This window comes from Temnothorax americanus, unplaced genomic scaffold (assembly GCF_048541705.1).
Source record: "Temnothorax americanus isolate GAGA-0224 unplaced genomic scaffold, ASM4854170v1 Scaffold7, whole genome shotgun sequence".
Lineage (NCBI taxonomy): Eukaryota > Metazoa > Arthropoda > Insecta > Hymenoptera > Formicidae > Temnothorax > Temnothorax americanus.
This window is the reverse complement of record NW_027509792.1, coordinates 3,944,734-3,964,104: the sequence shown is the minus strand read 5'-3', so window position 1 is coordinate 3,964,104 and position 19,371 is coordinate 3,944,734. Positions and strand designations below refer to the sequence as shown.

Genomic DNA, 19,371 nt, shown 5'->3' with positions numbered 1-19,371 from the left:
GGTGCGGTGGGGAGAAATCGCGCTCTCTCGCTCGCGCGATTCGTTCCCCGGGTCCCCGGGGTTATAAAGTAATGCGCCGGCGAGGGGAACGCACGGAATCGGGCCTGCGAGACACACCGCGCTGCGATGCCCTACATGCTGACGATGGCTGACGAAATACCGAGGGATACGTTGCTGAATCGCGTGAGGGAGCAGGGCGAGGTGGTGCGACGGCTGAAAGCCGCGAAAGCCGATAACACGCAGGTACGCGCCCGCCCTTCCCTCGACCCTTCGCGCTCCCTTTTTTCCTATTTTTCCCGCGGGAATCCTCGGCCTCGGCGCGTCGTCGCGATCGCGAACCTCGCGACTCGCGTCCCTGTGACAGATGTGCGCCTCCTTTCTCCCTCTCGTTTTCGGAGGGGGGAATCAGCAATCAGCTCCGCTCCGCTCCGCGCTCGATTACACCCTGTCGTCGTGTCACCTTCACTTCCTTCCGCGAAATCGAGGGTTCGCCGCACTCGAAAGCAGTCTTCTGGTCTTTTCACCTCGAGCGTTTCTACCTATTTACCTCATCACCTCGCACCTCGCATCATGCCTCCTTGATTCATGGCTTCGACCTTTCTTTCACGTCGGGCCCTGTTGGCTTTCAATCGCGCTCGCCGCTCTCTCTCTCTTTCTTTTCCAACAAAGAAAATATGATTAGAGCTAACCTTTCGTAACGGTGGATATGACGCAACAGGCCCCTCGCAATGTGACGGCAATCTTGATTGAAACCGGCGCAAAAAGTAGATTTCTCTTTTCCCCCCTTTTTTTTTGCCACCAACGTTCCCGAGCCTTTTCTTTAGAGCGACACGTCTCATTTCTCAGGAATACAGAGAGCAGTCTGATATAAATGTTGAGTTAGAAAGCTTGAACGATGATCTTGCGGATGTCAGCTACGTGTGCGGTTGGTGGCCAACGTCCAAGGACGCCGAACTGTACGATACGTTGCGCGTCGTCGTCCTTAACGATGAGCTTGCAAGGTGGCCGCATCTGAACAGGTGGCACATTAACGTGAAAAGCTTTACTCGGGAAGAGCGCCTAGCGTTTCCCGCTGCGGAAGCGCCGCTCGCTTCCCTGGCGGAAAAGCTCGAGCGGTTAAAGAGCACTCGCTATATTGGCAAAGATACGCTGGACAAAAAGGTGAGGCAGCCGGTTGCTTGCGAGGCAGAGCTGCCATAAATTATTTCGCAAATTGCCGCGGCAGAACGCGCGGGAGAAGATTCTCCCAGCTGAAAATCGTTTTTCCTGTGTGATGTTCCTCCTTTCCAAATTCTGAAAGCTTGAAATTTGTTAAGAAAGGAAAAAATATTAGAGACAATGTCTTTGTTGATTGTAGACTATACGGTAATAATTAATGGCAGCCTCTTACTAGCTTGCTTACTGATATTATCTCTGCTGTTTCGACTAGTTTGATAAATCAACATTGAGGGGGCTTTTCTCTTTCATTCTGGTTGCCTTGTAATTCCTTCATCCATTCCACGATGTTACGCCTGATACGCAACAATACTTTCCCCGTCGTATGGAAACGCAATTGCAACGTTGTGATGTCCACGACGCCACAGGTGGGTACGACGTTCTCGACTATCGTGCCCCGGATAACTGAGAACGAGAGTGATGCCCCCACACGTTCCTTATATCAATGGCGCGTTTATTTGCTTGTTCGTAGATAGCGGAGGAAGTTGCCAAGTTGTTGGACCTGAAAGCACAATTGGGAGAGGAGAATGGTTGCTCTCACAAACTCATCCTCAAAACGCCGAAAGGCACGAGGGATTATAATCCGGAGCAAATGGCGCTGCGACTGGGAGTGCTGGAGAAAATAATATCGGTATTCAAGCGTCACGGCGCTGAGACGATAGATACGCCTGTATTCGAGCTGAAAGTAAGGGTTGCTGTCAGAGACGACGTTAATCTCGACCTTACCGGTTATTGGATATTAATATTGATACCTACTTTTACTTGTTACACAGGATGTCTTAACGGGCAAATACGGTGAAGACTCCAAGCTCATCTATGACCTGAAGGACCAGGGTGGTGAGATCCTCGCACTTAGATACGATTTGACAGTTCCTTTCGCGAGGTATCTGGCCATGAGCAAGATCTCTTCCATTAAAAGATATCACATTGCCAAGGTCTACCGGAGAGATAACCCTGCTACGACGAAAGGCAGATATAGGGAATTTTATCAATGTGTAAGCACAATATGCTTGTTATTGTATCCCAGGGATACTTTATTTCATTGACGTTGACATTTTGGCATTAACATTTCATATTTAATTTGATATTTTCAAGGATTTCGATATCGCTGGCCAGTACGATCCAATGCTACCGGATGTAGAGTGCATCCGGGTTGTGTGCGAAGCGTTGGAAGTCTTGAACCTGGGACCCTACTTAATTAAGCTGAATCATAGGTCTTTGCTGGATGGCATATTCGCTGCGTGCGGCGTGCCGCAGAGTAAATTCCGCGGTATCTGTTCCGCCGTGGACAAGCTGGACAAGAGCCCGTGGGAAGAGGTGAAGAAAGAGATGATAGACGAGAAAGGATTGGACGAGCATATCGCCGATAAGGTCGGCAAGTACGTCTCGCAGTCCGGTGGAGTGGAACTGATAGCCGAATTGAGAAAAGACAAAGAGCTGATGAAACAGTCTGTCGCTGTGCAAGGTTTAGACTCCATGGAACTGTTGCTAAAGTACTGCGGCATCTACAAAATTCTGGACAAAATTAAGTTTGACTTGAGTCTCGCGAGAGGACTCGATTACTACACGGGTGTTATCTACGAAGCTATATTGTGCGGTATGTATATTGATCTTTACTTTTTAAATTTTCTTGGTATATTACGTAATGGAATACAGGTTACGAAATAATTCTGGCAAAATATTAATAGCGTTCGTTGATTCTTTGCAGGAGACGACGTCGGTGTTGGTAGCGTAGCAGGCGGTGGCCGTTACGATAATTTAGTGGGAATGTTCGACAGCAAAAACAAAAATGTACCCTGTGTCGGCGTGTCCGTGGGCGTGGAGCGGATATTCAGTGTTATGGAGGCGAAATTGGCGAATAAGGGCCTAAAAACGCGTACCGCCGAGATCGAGGTGTTTGTGGCGAGCGCGCAGAAGAATCTACACGAGGAGAGGATGAAGATACTAGTGGATCTGTGGGATGCCGGCGTGAAGGCGGAACAGTCCTACAAGAAGAACGCCAAGCTCCTGGCGCAATTGCAGCACTGCGAGGAGAACGGCATCCCGCTGGCGCTAATCGTCGGAGAAGGCGAGCTGGCGAAGGGTGAAGTTACGCTGAGAGTCGTCTCGACGCGAGAGGAGACTCGCGTGCCACGTAGCAACCTTATCATGGAAATACGGAGGCAGTTAAAAACGTTATCGTAGCATCCCTGTGTAAGTTCTCCTCACCGTCGCGAGATCGACATCAGTACAAGAAAATATTTATATCGCATTTAGTTTCATTTTGATCCGCGCGCCGGGAAAAGTTTATTTATTAGATTTTGCATAAATTTATTTGTATTATTTCACACGACGTGCTAACGCGCGCGCAACCGTGATAAACTCTTTATAACCGATAGACGCTAACTGTGAAGTCGTACGACAAGTGAACGCACGAGGAAGTGTAACGACGCTCTACACTTACTACGTGAGCATGTAGACAATTTTCACATGAATAATCCTTTAACTGAATTTCTCCGGATGAAATCTGGAATTTAACTGGTAAAATAATTCACAGCTTTGAGCTACCGCTCGAGAAACCAAATACATCTTTATAATTTATTCTGCAAGGACCTGTCAATAAAGTGTTATAAATTTCGTAAAAAACGTGCCTCGTTCCTTCCTTTGTTAAATTCAAACATTACAATCAAACATTTTAAGATTTAGCAGAATAAATATGATCGCGCGAATGGCTGTGATAAATGTCCAAGTCACAAGATCGCAGCTGACAATGTTTGAATTGCGATACGAAATATTAATCCGTAAATCACTTCGATTATTTGACATGATTTACGTCCTAACTTAATAAATTCTCGAATCGATGAATTTTAATTCAATAGAAAATATTTTTAATATTTCTATTTATATAATATCTACGTTTTCTAAGTAATTTGTTTAACTATTAGTTTGTTAAATTAAGGATATATATGCCTTATTCATTATATCACAGTCTTCTCTTATCAAGTTTAAATTAAAATCTAATAACTTGCATATTTTATAATTTACTTACATTTCTAATAATTATCATTATACTAGCGTTATCTAGTATCTTATAAAATAGATTTCTCTTAAAAAATGTTACAAATTGGACTAGTCTGAAAAATTAGATACTTGTATACATTGATACAGACAACCTTTCACGAAGCTGATCGCCTTATTGTTAAATGACATTGCCTGGAATTTGCATATAAATGCATCTAAAAATTATACTTCTTTTATCTACAGTGTTTCTTGATAAATTATGCATTGTTTTGAAGCGAAACACGAATTTGTTAATTACTGTAAAAAGTTCTTGTACCAGCATATATGGGATAAAATAATAATTTTTTGTACATGCAATATATGCAGTGGAATTGAAAATTTCTAATAGGCAAGATTCCCGTCTTACGCGTAAGTTTCAGAGTAATTCGGGAAAAATTCGTTTTGCGAGAATGTAGAGTCAATCTTTTTTTAACAAAAATTATAGTTAAATTTATATCATAAATAGCGTTTATATATCTTAAAAACTGTTAGTATCTCGATATTTTTGCTAACAAAACTTGACTCTAAATTTCTCTGTCTTTAAAATAAAATAAAACAGTTTCTTTAATCGTTACCTTTCGCACAACATGATTACGAATTTGTTTTCCTTTCATTTTTTACCAGGTTTCTCGACTTTAACTTCTTTCAAGTCCGTATCCTCTTCCTTTCGAGCAGACCTCGTCATAGCTTTGTACTGCTCGAACGGATTGATCGTCGGCTTCTCTATCGTCATTTGCAGCGATGGCTTGTACGAGTCTATCAACACGCTGGGCTTTTTTGATTCTGGGGACCTTCCGCTGCTCGTCGAAGCATCTAAATGATCAATTACACGCATGTGTGTGTCATCCAGTTTCTTCTCCATTTCAAGCGGAACATCTTTGAAATCCACATTCGTCTCCTGCATTCCTCTTTCAAGTGTCCTACCCAATTCGTCGTTAAACTTTACTAATTTTTGCTCGAACACGGAGGAGGGTGGCTTGTAAACCGGTTCATAAACTGGTACAGAATCTTTTTGGGGATATATTCCATCTTTATGCATGCTTAATATCATGGATTCATTTAACGCCGCAGGCGGCTTTTTAGAAATCTCGAGAACGAAAGGACCGATTGACGAAACACCTTCCTGATCTCTCCAAGGTGTAATTTGCTCGTCTCTCGAACCCGAGGGAACTACCGTGGAATCTTGATGTTCATTTTTCGGTAGCATATTCATCTCCTCTGCCGGCGACATGATAGTCACCGTTTTCTGACTTGGACTGGTCGATTTGCTAATGTCAAAAGTTTTGGTGTTGTCCATAGCGAGGGGACTGAGGGGGGGAGTGGTTTTCTCGGGTTTGTCGGAATAAACGTCACTTAGGCTGAATGCCCTGGCGCGACGACGTAGATTCATCTCCGTGATCTGTCGCTGAAGCATACCCGCTTTCCATTTCGGCACCGGTTTAGGCGTGTTTAACGGCGTAGGTGTGGACTTGGTGCTCGTCGGACTCGGTTGCAGATTGAGTTGAGCGGGTCTTATGGAAAAACGTTGATTACCGGACGGTTGTTGGATCGGTGACGAAATTCCAGGCGGTCCCTCCATGTTCACGAGCGGTTCCTTCGGTGACACAGAAATGAAGGGTTCCATTGAGACGGGTTCTTGAAGATTTCGATCGTTCATTCTTTTAGGGAGTCGTAGCTGAAAGTATTTTTTATAGAATAAATTTCAAGATTACTATCGTTTGTGTTAAATTATTAATTGGTGTACGCTGTTGTGTTTTATAATTTATTTCAAAGTTCAAAATTTTTAATATTATAGGTGTGAGAATTTTATAGTCGTCGAATTTTACAAAAATGTAATTTTTAGTAGTGCAAGCTTACCGACAATCGTGGTGAATCATAATCAGGCGGCGTGGGAGGACTTATCGGGGTCACTACCGGTCTTAAAGAGAATCTCCTAGGCTTCACAGGAACGCTTCCCTTCCTGATGTAAGATGAAGGTGTGCTGGAGCCGGAATAACTGTTGTCAGCCAATTTGAGAGACATTCTCCTGCTTGATTGCGCTCCCGTGACGGTATTCTGATTGCTTTGATTCGCCGAAACTGAAGCAGGCGCGTTTGAGAAAAGGGTGAAGAGACTGGGTAACTTCGGCGGGCTCAAACAGGCCGTTCCCAATTTTCTCTTTGGTTTCTCTTGGGCGACGTACTCGTCGGGAACCGTTCCTACCCGTGCGTGAAGAGCGGTCAATGCTCTAAGGAAATCCGCCAGACTCGTCTCTTCCAGCAGATTGTTACCTTCCAGATAACTCGGCAGATTGCCGCCCGTGTGTGTGTAATAATGTGGCCTACTCGAGATCGAATCGTGCCTCACGTTGAAGTACGAGGGCAGCGGGCCGATCGAATTATTCTGCTGATTGCCGTCGTCCACTATTTCAACGGGTTTCTCCGTGTTCCGCGTATTAGGACCCGCGTCCGACGACCTCTTATTCGCGAACTGTTTTCTCCATCTAGGGAAAAAGTTCTTGGGCGCCGGTAATGCGATCGACGCAAATTTCTTGTACGGTTTGTTATCCTTTGAGGACATGCTCGTGTCGCGATCCTTCATCATCTCCCGCAGCTTCGTCGAGGTTACTCCGGACCAGGTCCACTCGCTGTTACGTTGAACGGAATCGTCCCTCGTCGCGTGCAGTCGTATCTCGCTGGCCGCTCTGGGTCGAGGTTTGGCAAACGGAAACTTCTCACCGCCGATTGTCCATTGAGTGACGCCTTGATCGGCTGATTCATTCTGCGCGTCGGTCTGTCTCTCCATTTGGTCCAACTCGAAGTCATCCCGTGGAGGTATGTAACCGAGGACGTTCACCAAGCGCGCCAAGAGTTCCGCCGGTTGCACTATGGCGTGCGCGGCGAATGTCGCGTTTTTGTCTATCCTTTGAAGATCAGTCTCGGACACCACGCGTGTCAGTTCGTCCTTTAAATAACGCGTTGCGTAAGGCATCACAGTATTTAAAAAGAGGTGATGAGAAAATTATGGCTTACCGTTGGTACCACTTCGCTGTTAGCTCGTCGTCGTGGATGCGGTATAAAGCCGTCCGTGTATCCGCCAATTGTTAAATCTCGGAGATTCGGAAAACTGTTACTGCGCTGGAATTTCGCCGGAGGTTCCTCGGTATCGTACTTGTTCACATATACTCTCTAATAAAAAAAAAAAAAACGTCGAATAAATAAATGCTAAACAAATTAATAATCGGTGCTTAGAGAATTTCACTGATAATATTAATAAAAATAATAATATAAAAAAATATATATAATTGATAATTATGTAAAATCCTGTATTAATTCATATTAATTATTAAAAATATAATTAAAGGTAACTAGCGAATGAGAGAGATTAAACAGTAAGCTATGTGTTCGATGTAGCAAATTAAAAGAGAATTTCGTTATTAGTTTATTAATAATCGAATAAATTTATAAAGATTTCGAACAACACGTATTTAGACAGAACAAAAAAGATGATAAAACAAAGAACTTTCATATGTGGCAGACAGTTTCATGTATGCAGAATATGGCAAAAGTATGCAGTTGCTTAAGGCCATCTGGTCCAAGCCAACCAGGTCACTTACTTTGACCTTAGAGAGCTGTAACTCGTTGAAAACGCGGCGCAGGTAGTCGACCTCTTTGTTAAACTCGTTCCAAATCTTGCTCTGCGTAAGCTTGAGATTCATCGCCAGTTTGTGCTCGAGCCTCGTAATCTTCTTGCTGCGCATACCGCGAGCGATGAATGTCATTATCATGACGATGTAGCCCAGCCCGAAGGAGATCCAGCAAATCAGGAATATCTTGTACATAATGAAGAACGGGCCGCTCCCCTTCGTATTGTCCTGGCCTGCGAGATTTAAGCAGAGAGCTAAGAATATAATCTTCTTCGTAGAGCACAAAAGCTTCTCCCTTTATTATTTCCGTCAATTTTCACTCGCGCTTGATTTTAATCTGAAGATATTCGTTTTGAATAACTTCGAATAATTTTCATTCAGCGAGTTATGAATATATATTTTAATTGTACATTTCATGTATTGCTGTGACTTATCTTTTTGTTTCTCATATATACAATATATTTTATACTCCATTTTCAATTACATATTTTAATTAGCTACATATGATTATGCATGCAAACAGTTTTATTTTTTAATTTATGACGGGCGTGTAGAAAACACTACTTACGTATTAAGATCTGCTTCCCACGTGAGCATGTAACGATTGAAAACATTCATTTTTTAATTAGGCGAAACAGGCTAAGCTCGTAGATTGTAGCAATTGATGTTTATGATAAGAATACAAGTGTATACTGTTTCAATATTATCAATCAAGAAAGCCGGCGAAATTGATCAAACGTATGTAGTTTTAAGTGACTCGATATTATCAAATTAAATCAACTAAATGTTAATCATTCTGAATTACGTATTATTTCTTACTAAAAATAAACACTTCGGTATAGCAAACTCGTATTTACTCAATTTCTTCTCGAAAATAAATTAAACATCAATTTTTTTATATTTTTAAGCTCGTAAAACTTTTTATATTTTTCTGTTACGCATAGGCACAAAGTAGAAAAATTTTAATTTACCATTATTTCTCAATTTTCTACAATAATTTAATTTTTTAAATTTTAATTTATGTATTTCCTCATTCCAGTATTTTGTACGTGGTATCTAGGTATCTTTTTGCGGAATGTTTTGTAAGTTTCTCAAAAATATTATCTTGTTCAGTAATTATATCGATTATATAATACAGATTCATCGTCCATGAACAATTCTGTTTGTTTTATAACAGACAGCCTGTACACAAAATTCCTTTAATCACGTCGCAATCAATATCAATTTTATACTTCTGCAATATACCTATGTTGTTGCCATAAGTCTGTGCCATACTTAGTTTGAATTACAAATGATGCGACTGAATAAATGATATGAACGATGTATTATATCATTCATATCTATATATATAAAAAGAGCTGTTTTCAAGAACCGTTCAAGAATGCATGATTCTACGACTCGCGCGCACGGTTGCGAAAATAAAACTTCACTCTTATACTAGCGATAAAAAAATAAGTTAATCACGTTTCGCGTGCGCGTTTGAAGGAATCGATAAGATAGGACATTTACCCGCCACGAAATCTCCGAAACCGATGGTCGTGAGGGTAACAAAGGCGTAATAGACCGATTCATCGTAGGACCATTTCTCGAAATACGAGAACAGGATCGCCGGGAAGAAGATGAACACGATGAAGCCGGGCGTCAGGTACAGAAAGATCTGGGCAGCCAGTCTCATTGTTTTATGCGTCTTGGGCGGTATCGACTTGTTGGACGAATAATCGGTGAAAGACTGACGTTGCTTATAGGACTTGTACTTCTGATAGGCCCTGATAAACACTTGGCTGAAAAATTCACCCAGCTGCGTCAGCAAAATCCCGTTCATCGGGATGCCTATGAGACCGTAGAAGATCATCAAGATGCGGCTGAGGGTGTTTGTAGGTGCCAAATTGCCATATCCTGCATAGTTTATAATAATAACGTTAATAATAATAATAATAATAAATCAATTATTTAGAAAGACTAAAGAATAACGAAGATTACTGATAGAAAGGAAGTTATTGATAAGGAGAGACCTCCTCACACTTCAAAGAAAAATCATGATAATTTAAAATCTATTAATTTTCAGGAAATATTTTAAAGATTATGTATAATAAAATTATAGCTGATAAAATTATATAATTATCCTAATTTAAAGGGAAGAAAAGCTTAAACAAACCGATAATTCGATATGTACTTATTCTCTAAATTCAAAAGACGTCTCAATGTTCCGAACAATGTTTTTTTAAAATGTCTGTTAGATCTTTGGCACAAATACGTAAATAAAAAAATTTTGTAACTATGCGTAATTGAAGGGTATGAAGACGGAATGGCGTAGGCTATAGTCCATTGACTTTAGATAAAAACTGATTATAATTACGACTTAGATACGTTTAAAAAAAAAAACGCTTCCACTGATAGGTATCTACCGATAGTGCTGACGACCGTGTAGGCAAAATAAAAGCTGTTGTAATAGTCCCATCGTAACTGAACGACCTCGTCCTCGGTCGGTTTGTGGACTGATTTGCCGCAGTAATCGGTGATCTTCTGCAGAATCTCTTTCTCACTATGGTTTCCACTGGGTATGTAGTGTTTGTGAAGTAACTCTGAAAGAAATAATTACACGTGCGTATGTACTTGAAAAGTGGATTGGCCGTCGGATAATCTTAAATTTTATCTCGCCGTCCGCTCTCATCCGTCTGTCTGCTGAAAGATAATCTCTATTTCTTCCCGAACGGGGACGTTTTCGAGACAATTGCTGTATCGCAGCTATCTTATCAGCCGATATTTGTCGTACAAGCAGACCCCCGCCTGGACCTTCCGCGTGCGCAATTGTGATCGGAACGCGATTGTCTTTTGTCGCGTATCGAGGCTAACGGAATATCAGGACGATGCCATCCTTGTAGAGAGAGAAAAAAAAAAGATAAATTATAAATCATCCCGCAGTTTTCCAGAGTATATTTTTAATTCTCGTGATGGGGCATATAGCCACCCGAGGTAGAGGATAATAGCCACGTGAGCGGATATCGCCACTTTCGGTTTTGACAGGAGTGGCCGAGATAACGATTTCGTAATCGATTTCGGTGACACTGACACTGGCCGTCGACTAACTCTTCCCGTCGCACCGACATTGTCTGGTTATTTGAATAATGCCCTTTTCTTGCACGAACAATGCATCGGGCATGGTCATGTACACAAAACCCAATGGCGCCAAATAGCCGCGCCGACTTTCCGGCTATTTGCGAAATTGTTACAAAAGATATGACGCATTTTGTAGAGTTGCGAAATCAGCATCCCGAGAAGTTCAACTTTTCAAGGATCCGATAGCTCATCTGAATTTGAATCGCGTTCCGAGAAGGGGTGAAAATCCAGATTCTGAAACTCTTGATCGCGGCATCTGGAAAATTTAAGACGTTGAAAGCTTCTTGAGATTCCCGAGGAATCTATCTCCGATATATCTCCGATAAATATATGAACTTTAGAAAAATTAAACGAGAGAAATTAAACTTCTCCGCATCTGTTACAATCGAACTACGGATTTAAAAAGCGACAGGCGCGACCATCGGTGCAACCTCAAGTGACAATCTCGATGACACAACTGTTTTAGGATGCTAGAAGCATAAAGGTATTTCGTTACTAAATGCATGTCGGAAGTTTCAAACGTTTTACACGCCAGACTCGTATTCTGCACGAATGGCCTAAGCACAGTTTGCATTATTATCACCGAAATCTCGTAACACGTCGCGAGCAACACGGCATGAGTCGATATAGTCGGCGTAGTTAATTAATCGATTGATTAATTAACTAGCACGCGATACGGGCATGATAGCGACATTTTTTATGACGTGAATATAAATATATAAATATGCTTTCCTAATTAATATTTAGAGATGTTAAACTTTAATCTTCCGTGATAACGCGCGCGCATGGAATCTCGAAAGTGCCGTTCCGCTTATCGAAAGAAAAAAACATTATTTGGTATTTGAAAGATACGGAGATACCAATCAATAATAAGATTCTCGGGAACATTGGCTTTTAAACGATTAAACTAATTGTAAGATAAAAATGCGCGCACTTGATGTAAGCGAAGCTTCCGTTTGTTGTTCTTAGCTACTAAATTGCCACGACAAAAAAGCTACAACTGTTACTGATCCCTTTTTCCAGGATTGGTTCATAAAATAAGTTTCGCGTCAATATCTCGAGAACTTCTCTCTCCGTGTTGCGTTTCTAACAAACAGAGATATGCAAATAGTTTTGCAAAGTCGCATTGCAATAACGACTTGCAAATGACATGCAACTCCGTTCGCGTTTTCGCCATTCCGCTCGCATGTAGCTTTCTTCTTGATACTTCGACGAAGCTCGTCAATCAAAACGACTTCCAGAAATCAGGACTGCTTTGCTATTTTTATACCTAAATGGCTTTGTTATTTTTATGTCTGCTTTATAATCACGAATAAAAATTTAATGAATATGCGTAAAGTACGCGCAAAATGATTTCCAAGAATCTATGCTTTACTTGAGCGATAGCGTTTTCGCTAGTTTTCAATTTTGGACATTAAGTACCTCTGTAAATCTTCGAATTATCATGCAGTAATCAATTTATCAAAGTGCATGTTTCTCGAGAGATCCTTCATTCTATCAAGGAGAAATCGATCGTGGAATTTATAGGCAAGACGAGTTTTGGTAGGTCTAGAACACCGAGTCGTGCCTATCAAATATCAGGATAATCTATCAATTACATCAAGTATCCGGAAATCATGAGTTCTCGTTAACGAGAACAGATTATAGGGACCGATCTTCGCGCGAGATAGCCGATATCGGAGATTGTCATAATTATTTTCTTACTGTTGATCGTAATGCGTTCAGCTTTTTCTTCCTCGTTCTTCATTATCTCGTTGTCGTTCTCGATGAAGTAGAAGATGGTAGCGCCCAGCACCAGGTACGCGAGGAACAACAGCAGCAGGGCGAGCCATTGCTTCTTGGACATTCTCGAATACTGTCGACGAGATGCTGAAATCTAGCGTGGACCCGTCTGCCAGACGAGATGAGGGATAATTTCCAAGAAATGACGATTCCCGTCGTCAGACAGTCAAGACGTCCCCGTTAAAGCGGCGGATATGCCGCGGACTCGGATTCTCGACATGATTCCTGGTTGGGCCGAACAGCCGATCGAGTGAGCTTCCTGGCTCGCTCGCCACAAGCGCACTAACTCTTTCCCGTGAAGAGCGGCTTTCTTTTACGGCTTCTTAGGCGGCGATTATCGTATCGATTATGACGAGCTCTCACGAGGGCGATGTTATCACCCGATGTCTCCGATCCATCAGAAGTCTTCTTGACGATTTAGGCGTCGCGTCGTCATCGCGGTTGCGTCTCACTGCTAAGTGCCTGGAGGACCCTGTGACCAAGAGATCGTACAATGTATAACGATACACTGATGCAGCGGTCAAAACGCAGGGAGCCTTGCAAAACTTGAAATATGCAACGCCGCAGTATTAATTTAATTTATACCAAGTGTTAATATGAACTACGTTGCAAGATAATTGATATATGAGTTAAAATATCAGAGCAGGATGTGGATTAGATATAAAAAAATCGATAATATCTTCCTCACCCTTTGGGAGGCGATGACACCGCTCTATTAAAATTTCTTGAGACTATTTGACTATAATCAGGTTTCGTTGCACGGCCAATAATTCGGCAGCTCGAAAAGGAGAGACGTGTTGGCTCGTGGAACTCGTAATTACCCGAGGTGAAATCTATCTGGCGCACCTTCGACGTCAAACCGCCAAAACCCTTCCCTCAACAATGCCGGTTGCACAATACGTTCGGTCTCCGCCGGTGAACATCATGTATCCTACCGGCTTGCCGGATCGCGAATAAGAAATAGCGATCCACGTGGATCGTAATAGCGATCGATTTTTGCATTCGCAAGGATAATTTACGGCGTGAAACATAACGTCGCGCGTGTCTCCCTCAAGTTCACGCCTCTCGTCCGGTCGCGTGACTCGTCGCCGGTTCGAGCGCACGGTACAGAAATTTGCATAAGTGCATATCGAGCTCGAGACGGCACAAAGTATTTCAGAATTGGCGGAAAGTCATATGAGGTCATATGAAAGAGCTCGTATCGCTTATTGTGAGAAACGGGACGACGATTTCGTCGGTTGCTCCCTGATGAAAATATCGAATTAAATTAAATGAAAGAGGCGATCACAAATGTCGACGTTTCGATATCCTAGCTAAGAGTTAGAATTAAAAGTTATTAAATTAAAATCGTTATGCAACAAGGCGAGTCCGTTTCAAGCTAGAGAATCATATGATACCAATTCGGATCGAAAGTCGAGAATTGATATACAAAATTATTGCGTGACACAGTAAAATGGAGAACGGCGAGCGATCGATTCGTCTTGATCCTCTTACGGCGTCATTGCATGTCCATAAATATGATTTATAACGCGCGAGGAACGTCTCGGCCGCAATGGTCTCGACGTGTCGATCGCTATTTGCTAATAACGCCGTTGTGGACATTGCTCGTTTATACTGGTTTGAGAAAATTCGCGTTTATTGCGAGCAGAGGTCGGAGACTCCTCGGTAACAGAGATACATAACAGGTTTCAGATAAAAAAAAAAAGAGAAAGAGAGAGAGCTCTTGTCTGCCGAATTTGGCCTCGAATGCGAACGAAGAAATACTTATATATATATTAAAAGACAAACAGATACTGATACGTTTCTTCAAAGAGTTAAGACTTTAGAGGATTACGTTTTAACAAATCCATCTCTCGATATCTTCACTTCGTCCGAGAAATCCGTCGCCGGGCCTTCTTCTCCTCCACCCGTGTGACGATGGAACAACGCGTCACGTTATCGCGAATCTTCGGTGACGTTAACGCACATCACGCTAGTATCGATGATCGCCTCTAATTGACGAGATAAATTTACGGACGCGTTTCGTGCACGGATATTTTCTTCACTCGCAAAACGGTGACGAATGACGACCAGTTATCGCATTATTCTCTCTTCAAGTACATTGCAGTTCGCCGGTCTTACTTCTTTTGTAACGTCTAGCTAAAACGAGAAGTATGATTTATTATAAAAGTGCAATTATAATTAGCAGAATGTCGGAATGTTTGAAGCAAACAGTTTATCGCGCTACTTTTTGTTTTGAGGAAATAATTTTCTTTCAAGAACGTTTAATAAAATAATGTTCTGGAAAGCGCGAGTCTAAAAAAAAAGCTATCATTCATAGCTATTTTGGAGATATTTATCAGTTATATAGTTATATAGTTATATAGTTATATATAGTTATATATATAGTTATATAGTTATCAGTTATATAGTTATATAGTTATATAGTTATATAGTTATATAGTTGCAACAATTTTTTCGTAACATAAACTAATTGTTTTAGTATTTTCGGATGATTGCATTAGGTAGTTTGGTAGCTTTAATTTATAATTTACAAAGACTATCTTCTCGCTTACGATGACACGAGTATAACAAAATCTTGGACCTATACACTTCTCAAACGAAGAGACCATGCAAATGCGGATGCCTTATTCGATAACGTAACCGCTATTGTTTCATTGCAATCCGGTAATAATTGCGAATCTCACGCAGAGCCTGTAACTTTGAAAACGTAATGACGCACTTTAATGTAAGCAGGTTGAAATGATTAGTTGAATGACGTTTTACGACGGCATTTTAACTCGAATAATTTTATGGCTGTTAACGGCCGTTTAACAACTGTTATTATCTTCCATTTACTGCACACGTCGTGTCGGTCACGGCTGCGGTTAAAATATGCCGATACTAACGCACGTGCGGTAATTAGTTAACAATTAATGTGTAAAACAGTTGGTCGGAAAGAAATATGAAGTATTAATCACGTGTCCTCATATCGATCAACTCACACGAGTCGCACGATCAAACAAACTAATAGTCGTACCTTAAAAAAATTGAACGCGTCAGTATTTCGTGGAATCGATGTCGATTACGTTACTAGAAAGATAATTCTTTTTAGTACGTTGCAATTTAATTAATATCATTAGTTAATGTTGGTGCTATAAAAAGAATAAATTGCGTCAATAGCTTTCTTATTATGTATAAATTATTTTGAAAAAAACTTAAACTTTTAAAAGTAAACTTTGCGACTTGCTTAAATAATGCTCAATATCTAAAAATAACATTTATTTTCTTATCGTCAGATACAATGTTGCAAAGTCAATGTATTCTTCAATAAATCATACTATTTTTTTGCATATTAATTAAGGTGAACATATGTCCGACATCGATCATTAAAATCGATCGAAAAATACCAGCCGGCAAATATCTGTGAGACAGCATTACGCAGTAATAATTGTAATTGTGTAGTAGCAATTAAATTACAGGAGATATACATGAGATCGTAATTATTGAATGGTATAGAATTGATGGCCATATTGACTGTTTCATCTCTGTGATAACGTTAAGATTGACAACGATACGTTATCAAATATTTTTTCATTTCTTGAATTTTCCATTACTTAATCGCTACTGCACTACTCAGCTGCCGCATTTAATAACTTTTAAATGTACTTGTTTATTTTTCACTTTCAATATTTTTTTTGTGAAAAGATCTAAATGAGAAACTTCTGGTGAACAAAGGTGGCATTATTATTTTAATTCAATTAATTTCTATATAATATAAAATGTACTTAAAATTTTTGTGAGAAATAATCAAGACACTCTATGTTGATGTTTGAAGTGATATTAATGATAAACATAATTTCTTTTTAGATAAATCGTAAATTCAACGAGTTAATTAAAGTTATATAATAATGAGATTGATCAAATGGAAACAATTACACGTAAGAGTAATTACACATAAAGTGTTATACAATTTATTTAGAATATATATACTTAGAGAGAACGTATTTATTTAATTAATATATACAATAAATATATATATATATCATAATCCTAATTTTCATCTTATATATATATAATTCGTCATTATTTTCCATTTTTACAAAAAATCATAATCAATATCTTAATCCACATGGACATGTCAAATACAAATTCTCCAAAGTTCAATAACATACATACAAAAGTCAAGAGACATATACTTCATATATTAAGTGTCAACAATAGTTAATCCGAAAATATTACTGTTCTTTTATCTTTATTGGCTTATTTAATCGCTTTATACCCGTAATACTCACCTGTCTCATGCGTTGCATACTGCTTTAGCACGTTGCACATATCTGCCTTAAGCCGACGATCCACATTTTGTAATAACGTTTATGATCACAGGCGCGGAACTTTGAATCATTTTCGGACGGCCGGATTAATTCTATTGACAGAGATTCCGCAATCCCGTTGTTGTAAAAAGTCTAAGAGTTTATCTGTCGAATTAACGGATCAGCGCGGTCGAGTACTTGGCCGAATGAAGACTATCCGTAATCGAGAGCAGCACTAGGCGAAAGATCGTCCGGATGATGGTGGGAGGACCGAAAACGAGTTCTGCACAGTACTTGTCAAAAATGATCTTCTTAAACGGTATGTTAAAGTGCTGCAAAAATAATAAGAGAATAGAAAAAATGTTTTTAATGTAATTCAAGAAAATAATTCAATATATTTGATGATTATATCAACCGCTTTGAAAGATGGAACACTAAAAAGAAAGCTAAAAATTGAGAATAAAGAAGTCGATGTTTCCATTCGTTTTTAATACAAGGCCAAGCGTTTCGATCACGGCGTGTATATAACTGCATTATCTGCTACATTTCACGTCCCGTACTTAGCTGTGTTAATGTGTCTGTTTAATCAGCAACCAAACGCTAATAACAGCTCCCTTTTTAGCCATGAGAATTCGATCGGAGAAAAATATTGAATTTATTCGAAAGGTGAGATAGCATAATTTATTATTTCAATAATTGCCGAAAGATTAATCTAGAGATTTAATTTTCCAAGCTTTAATTAAATTTTTCTTAAGGTTTAAATCAAACGTCCATACCAAATCTTTCATTTCCACCCAGGTTTGCTTAAACTTCACACAAATACGTTTCATGGTATTTACGAAAAAACAATTTAATTCTCGAAAAAAATACCATATCCATCTATCGTTATAAAATAATATGTCATCACATATTTTAGTTTAACTGTTATATTCTTATATTGTATTTCATATAGTGATGTAGTATTAATCACAACGGAACTTTTTGTTTGCCAGATTATTTATGTGTATAGCATTTTTTTACACATACTCAATTAAGCTGTGGTTCATACTATTTTATTTAATGACATAAAAAAAAAACAATATAAATTTACAGTCATTGTACGTAGTCATTGCTAATAAGCAAAATGTTAGCAATGAGCCAGCAGTTTGCCAGTAGACTCGAACAGGATATTGAGGCAAATTGCCATCAACTGTGTTGACAGTAAACGCATGTTCTACCAGCAGTCTGCTGACATAATTTGGCAACAAATTTCTAACAGAAACCAAGCAAAATCTAACAGTATCTAACGATACTCCAAATGGAATATACATTTAAGTCAAATGAATTATATTTAAATGGTATGAAATGGCAGATTCTCTGCAATCAATTTGTCATCCTATTTTGCTGACATTTTGCTGACAAAATTTGTAGCAGATACTTTGCAAAATCTGTTTTCGACGGACTTGTTTCTCTGGGAATTATGGAAAAGAAATAAAATAATAATTATCGTTTGCACGTATTAAAAAAATTAAAATGCCTCGAAGTCACTCAAACTAAAAATGAAATAAAATTACACGATAAAACAACTTACAAATTGCTAATCAGATCATAATTTTTCAATAACTACTCTTATAAAACTGAATAAAAAATAATCTATATATATTAATCTATTTCTTTTCATTTGTTTCAAAGAAATTAATAGACAAACTGGTTATAAAAAAAAAACACGAATATAACAGTCCAATATATAATTTTTGCTATAAAGAAAAGAATTTAGAATATTACATAAAAATATTACACGCTCGATAACTATAGATGGATAAAATGTAATATATGTATATGTAATATAATATATATTTTCCTTCACATTTTTTCACACTTTCAGGTAAGGCACTGCCTTTAGTTCAAGAACGTAATCGGATATCGTGTAAGTGTTGATCTCTCCTGTATACTTTTGTTAAGTAAATCTTACCTTGCTCGTTTACGTTCGGAGTATGACCTGGTGATCATATAATTTCGCTGAGGTCATTAGATTCGATGTGAAAGAAGTATGAAGTACCACAATGTGCGATATTCTTAAGAATTTTTCAGCATATCTTAGCATATCTATTGTATCAGATATTTTATCCATTACGCCGGATTAATTTTTACTTTGTTAATGACCATGGAAACTGTCGTACATACATCAACGAATCACTCATTATTACAAAAATCGTTAATGCGCTATATATACAGGGTCTGGTAATTACCGTGCTATCTCTCTCTCGTACGTAGGTAGAACGAGTTGAACTGAATAGAAAAGTTCTGTACTATTTTGCGAGT

General features: G+C 39.4%; 2 protein-coding genes and 1 long non-coding RNA gene across 6 annotated transcripts; 2 read left to right on the top strand and 1 right to left on the bottom strand.

The window, feature by feature from the left end:
- Positions 1 to 3: 3 nt before the first annotated feature.
- Positions 4 to 3,839, top strand: Hisrs (histidine--tRNA ligase). Its single transcript, XM_077422406.1, has 6 exons — positions 4 to 243; positions 847 to 1,161; positions 1,688 to 1,900; positions 1,989 to 2,210; positions 2,311 to 2,812; positions 2,924 to 3,839. Exons 1-6 carry the CDS (start codon positions 127 to 129, stop codon positions 3,397 to 3,399), a joined length of 1,845 nt encoding a protein of 614 aa, XP_077278532.1. The 5' UTR covers positions 4 to 126; the 3' UTR covers positions 3,400 to 3,839.
- On the bottom strand, positions 3,779 to 17,259 carry Ork1 (open rectifier K[+] channel 1). 4 transcript variants are annotated; one of them, XM_077422392.1, is made up of 9 exons: positions 17,053 to 17,259; positions 14,613 to 14,917; positions 12,701 to 13,250; positions 10,285 to 10,461; positions 9,389 to 9,775; positions 7,850 to 8,112; positions 7,266 to 7,421; positions 6,112 to 7,197; positions 3,779 to 5,929 (listed from the first exon to the last, which is right to left on the bottom strand). In XM_077422392.1, exons 3-9 carry the CDS (start codon positions 12,840 to 12,842, stop codon positions 4,865 to 4,867), a joined length of 3,276 nt encoding a protein of 1,091 aa, XP_077278518.1. In that variant the 5' UTR covers positions 12,843 to 13,250; positions 14,613 to 14,917; positions 17,053 to 17,259; the 3' UTR covers positions 3,779 to 4,864. The 4 variants fall into 4 exon arrangements, with proteins under 4 accessions (XP_077278518.1, XP_077278519.1, XP_077278521.1 ...); XM_077422393.1 differs by having other exon boundaries at positions 14,613 to 14,913; XM_077422395.1 differs by lacking the exon at positions 14,613 to 14,917.
- LOC143906370 (uncharacterized) lies at positions 17,249 to 19,219 on the top strand. The gene is made up of 3 exons (XR_013259498.1): positions 17,249 to 17,389; positions 17,693 to 17,736; positions 18,935 to 19,219. It is a non-coding gene; the product is annotated as an uncharacterized LOC143906370 (long non-coding RNA).
- The last annotated feature ends 152 nt before the right edge of the window (positions 19,220 to 19,371 follow it).

Excerpts from the sequence above, each read along its gene's own strand:
- Hisrs (XM_077422406.1), top strand. The coding sequence starts at position 127 with ATGCCCTACATGCTGACGATGGCTGACGAAATACCGAGGGATACGTTG. Across the intron at positions 1,162-1,687 it reads AAGATACGCTGGACAAAAAG|ATAGCGGAGGAAGTTGCCAA; the intron begins GTGAGGCAGCCG and ends GCTTGTTCGTAG. Across the intron at positions 2,813-2,923 it reads CTACGAAGCTATATTGTGCG|GAGACGACGTCGGTGTTGGT; the intron begins GTATGTATATTG and ends GATTCTTTGCAG.
- Ork1 (XM_077422392.1), bottom strand. The coding sequence starts at position 12,842 with ATGTCCAAGAAGCAATGGCTCGCCCTGCTGCTGTTGTTCCTCGCGTAC. Across the intron at positions 9,776-10,284 it reads CACGGTCGTCAGCACTATCG|GATATGGCAATTTGGCACCT; the intron begins GTAGATACCTAT and ends TAAACTATGCAG. Across the intron at positions 8,113-9,388 it reads TTTCGGAGATTTCGTGGCGG|GCCAGGACAATACGAAGGGG; the intron begins GTAAATGTCCTA and ends TAAATCTCGCAG.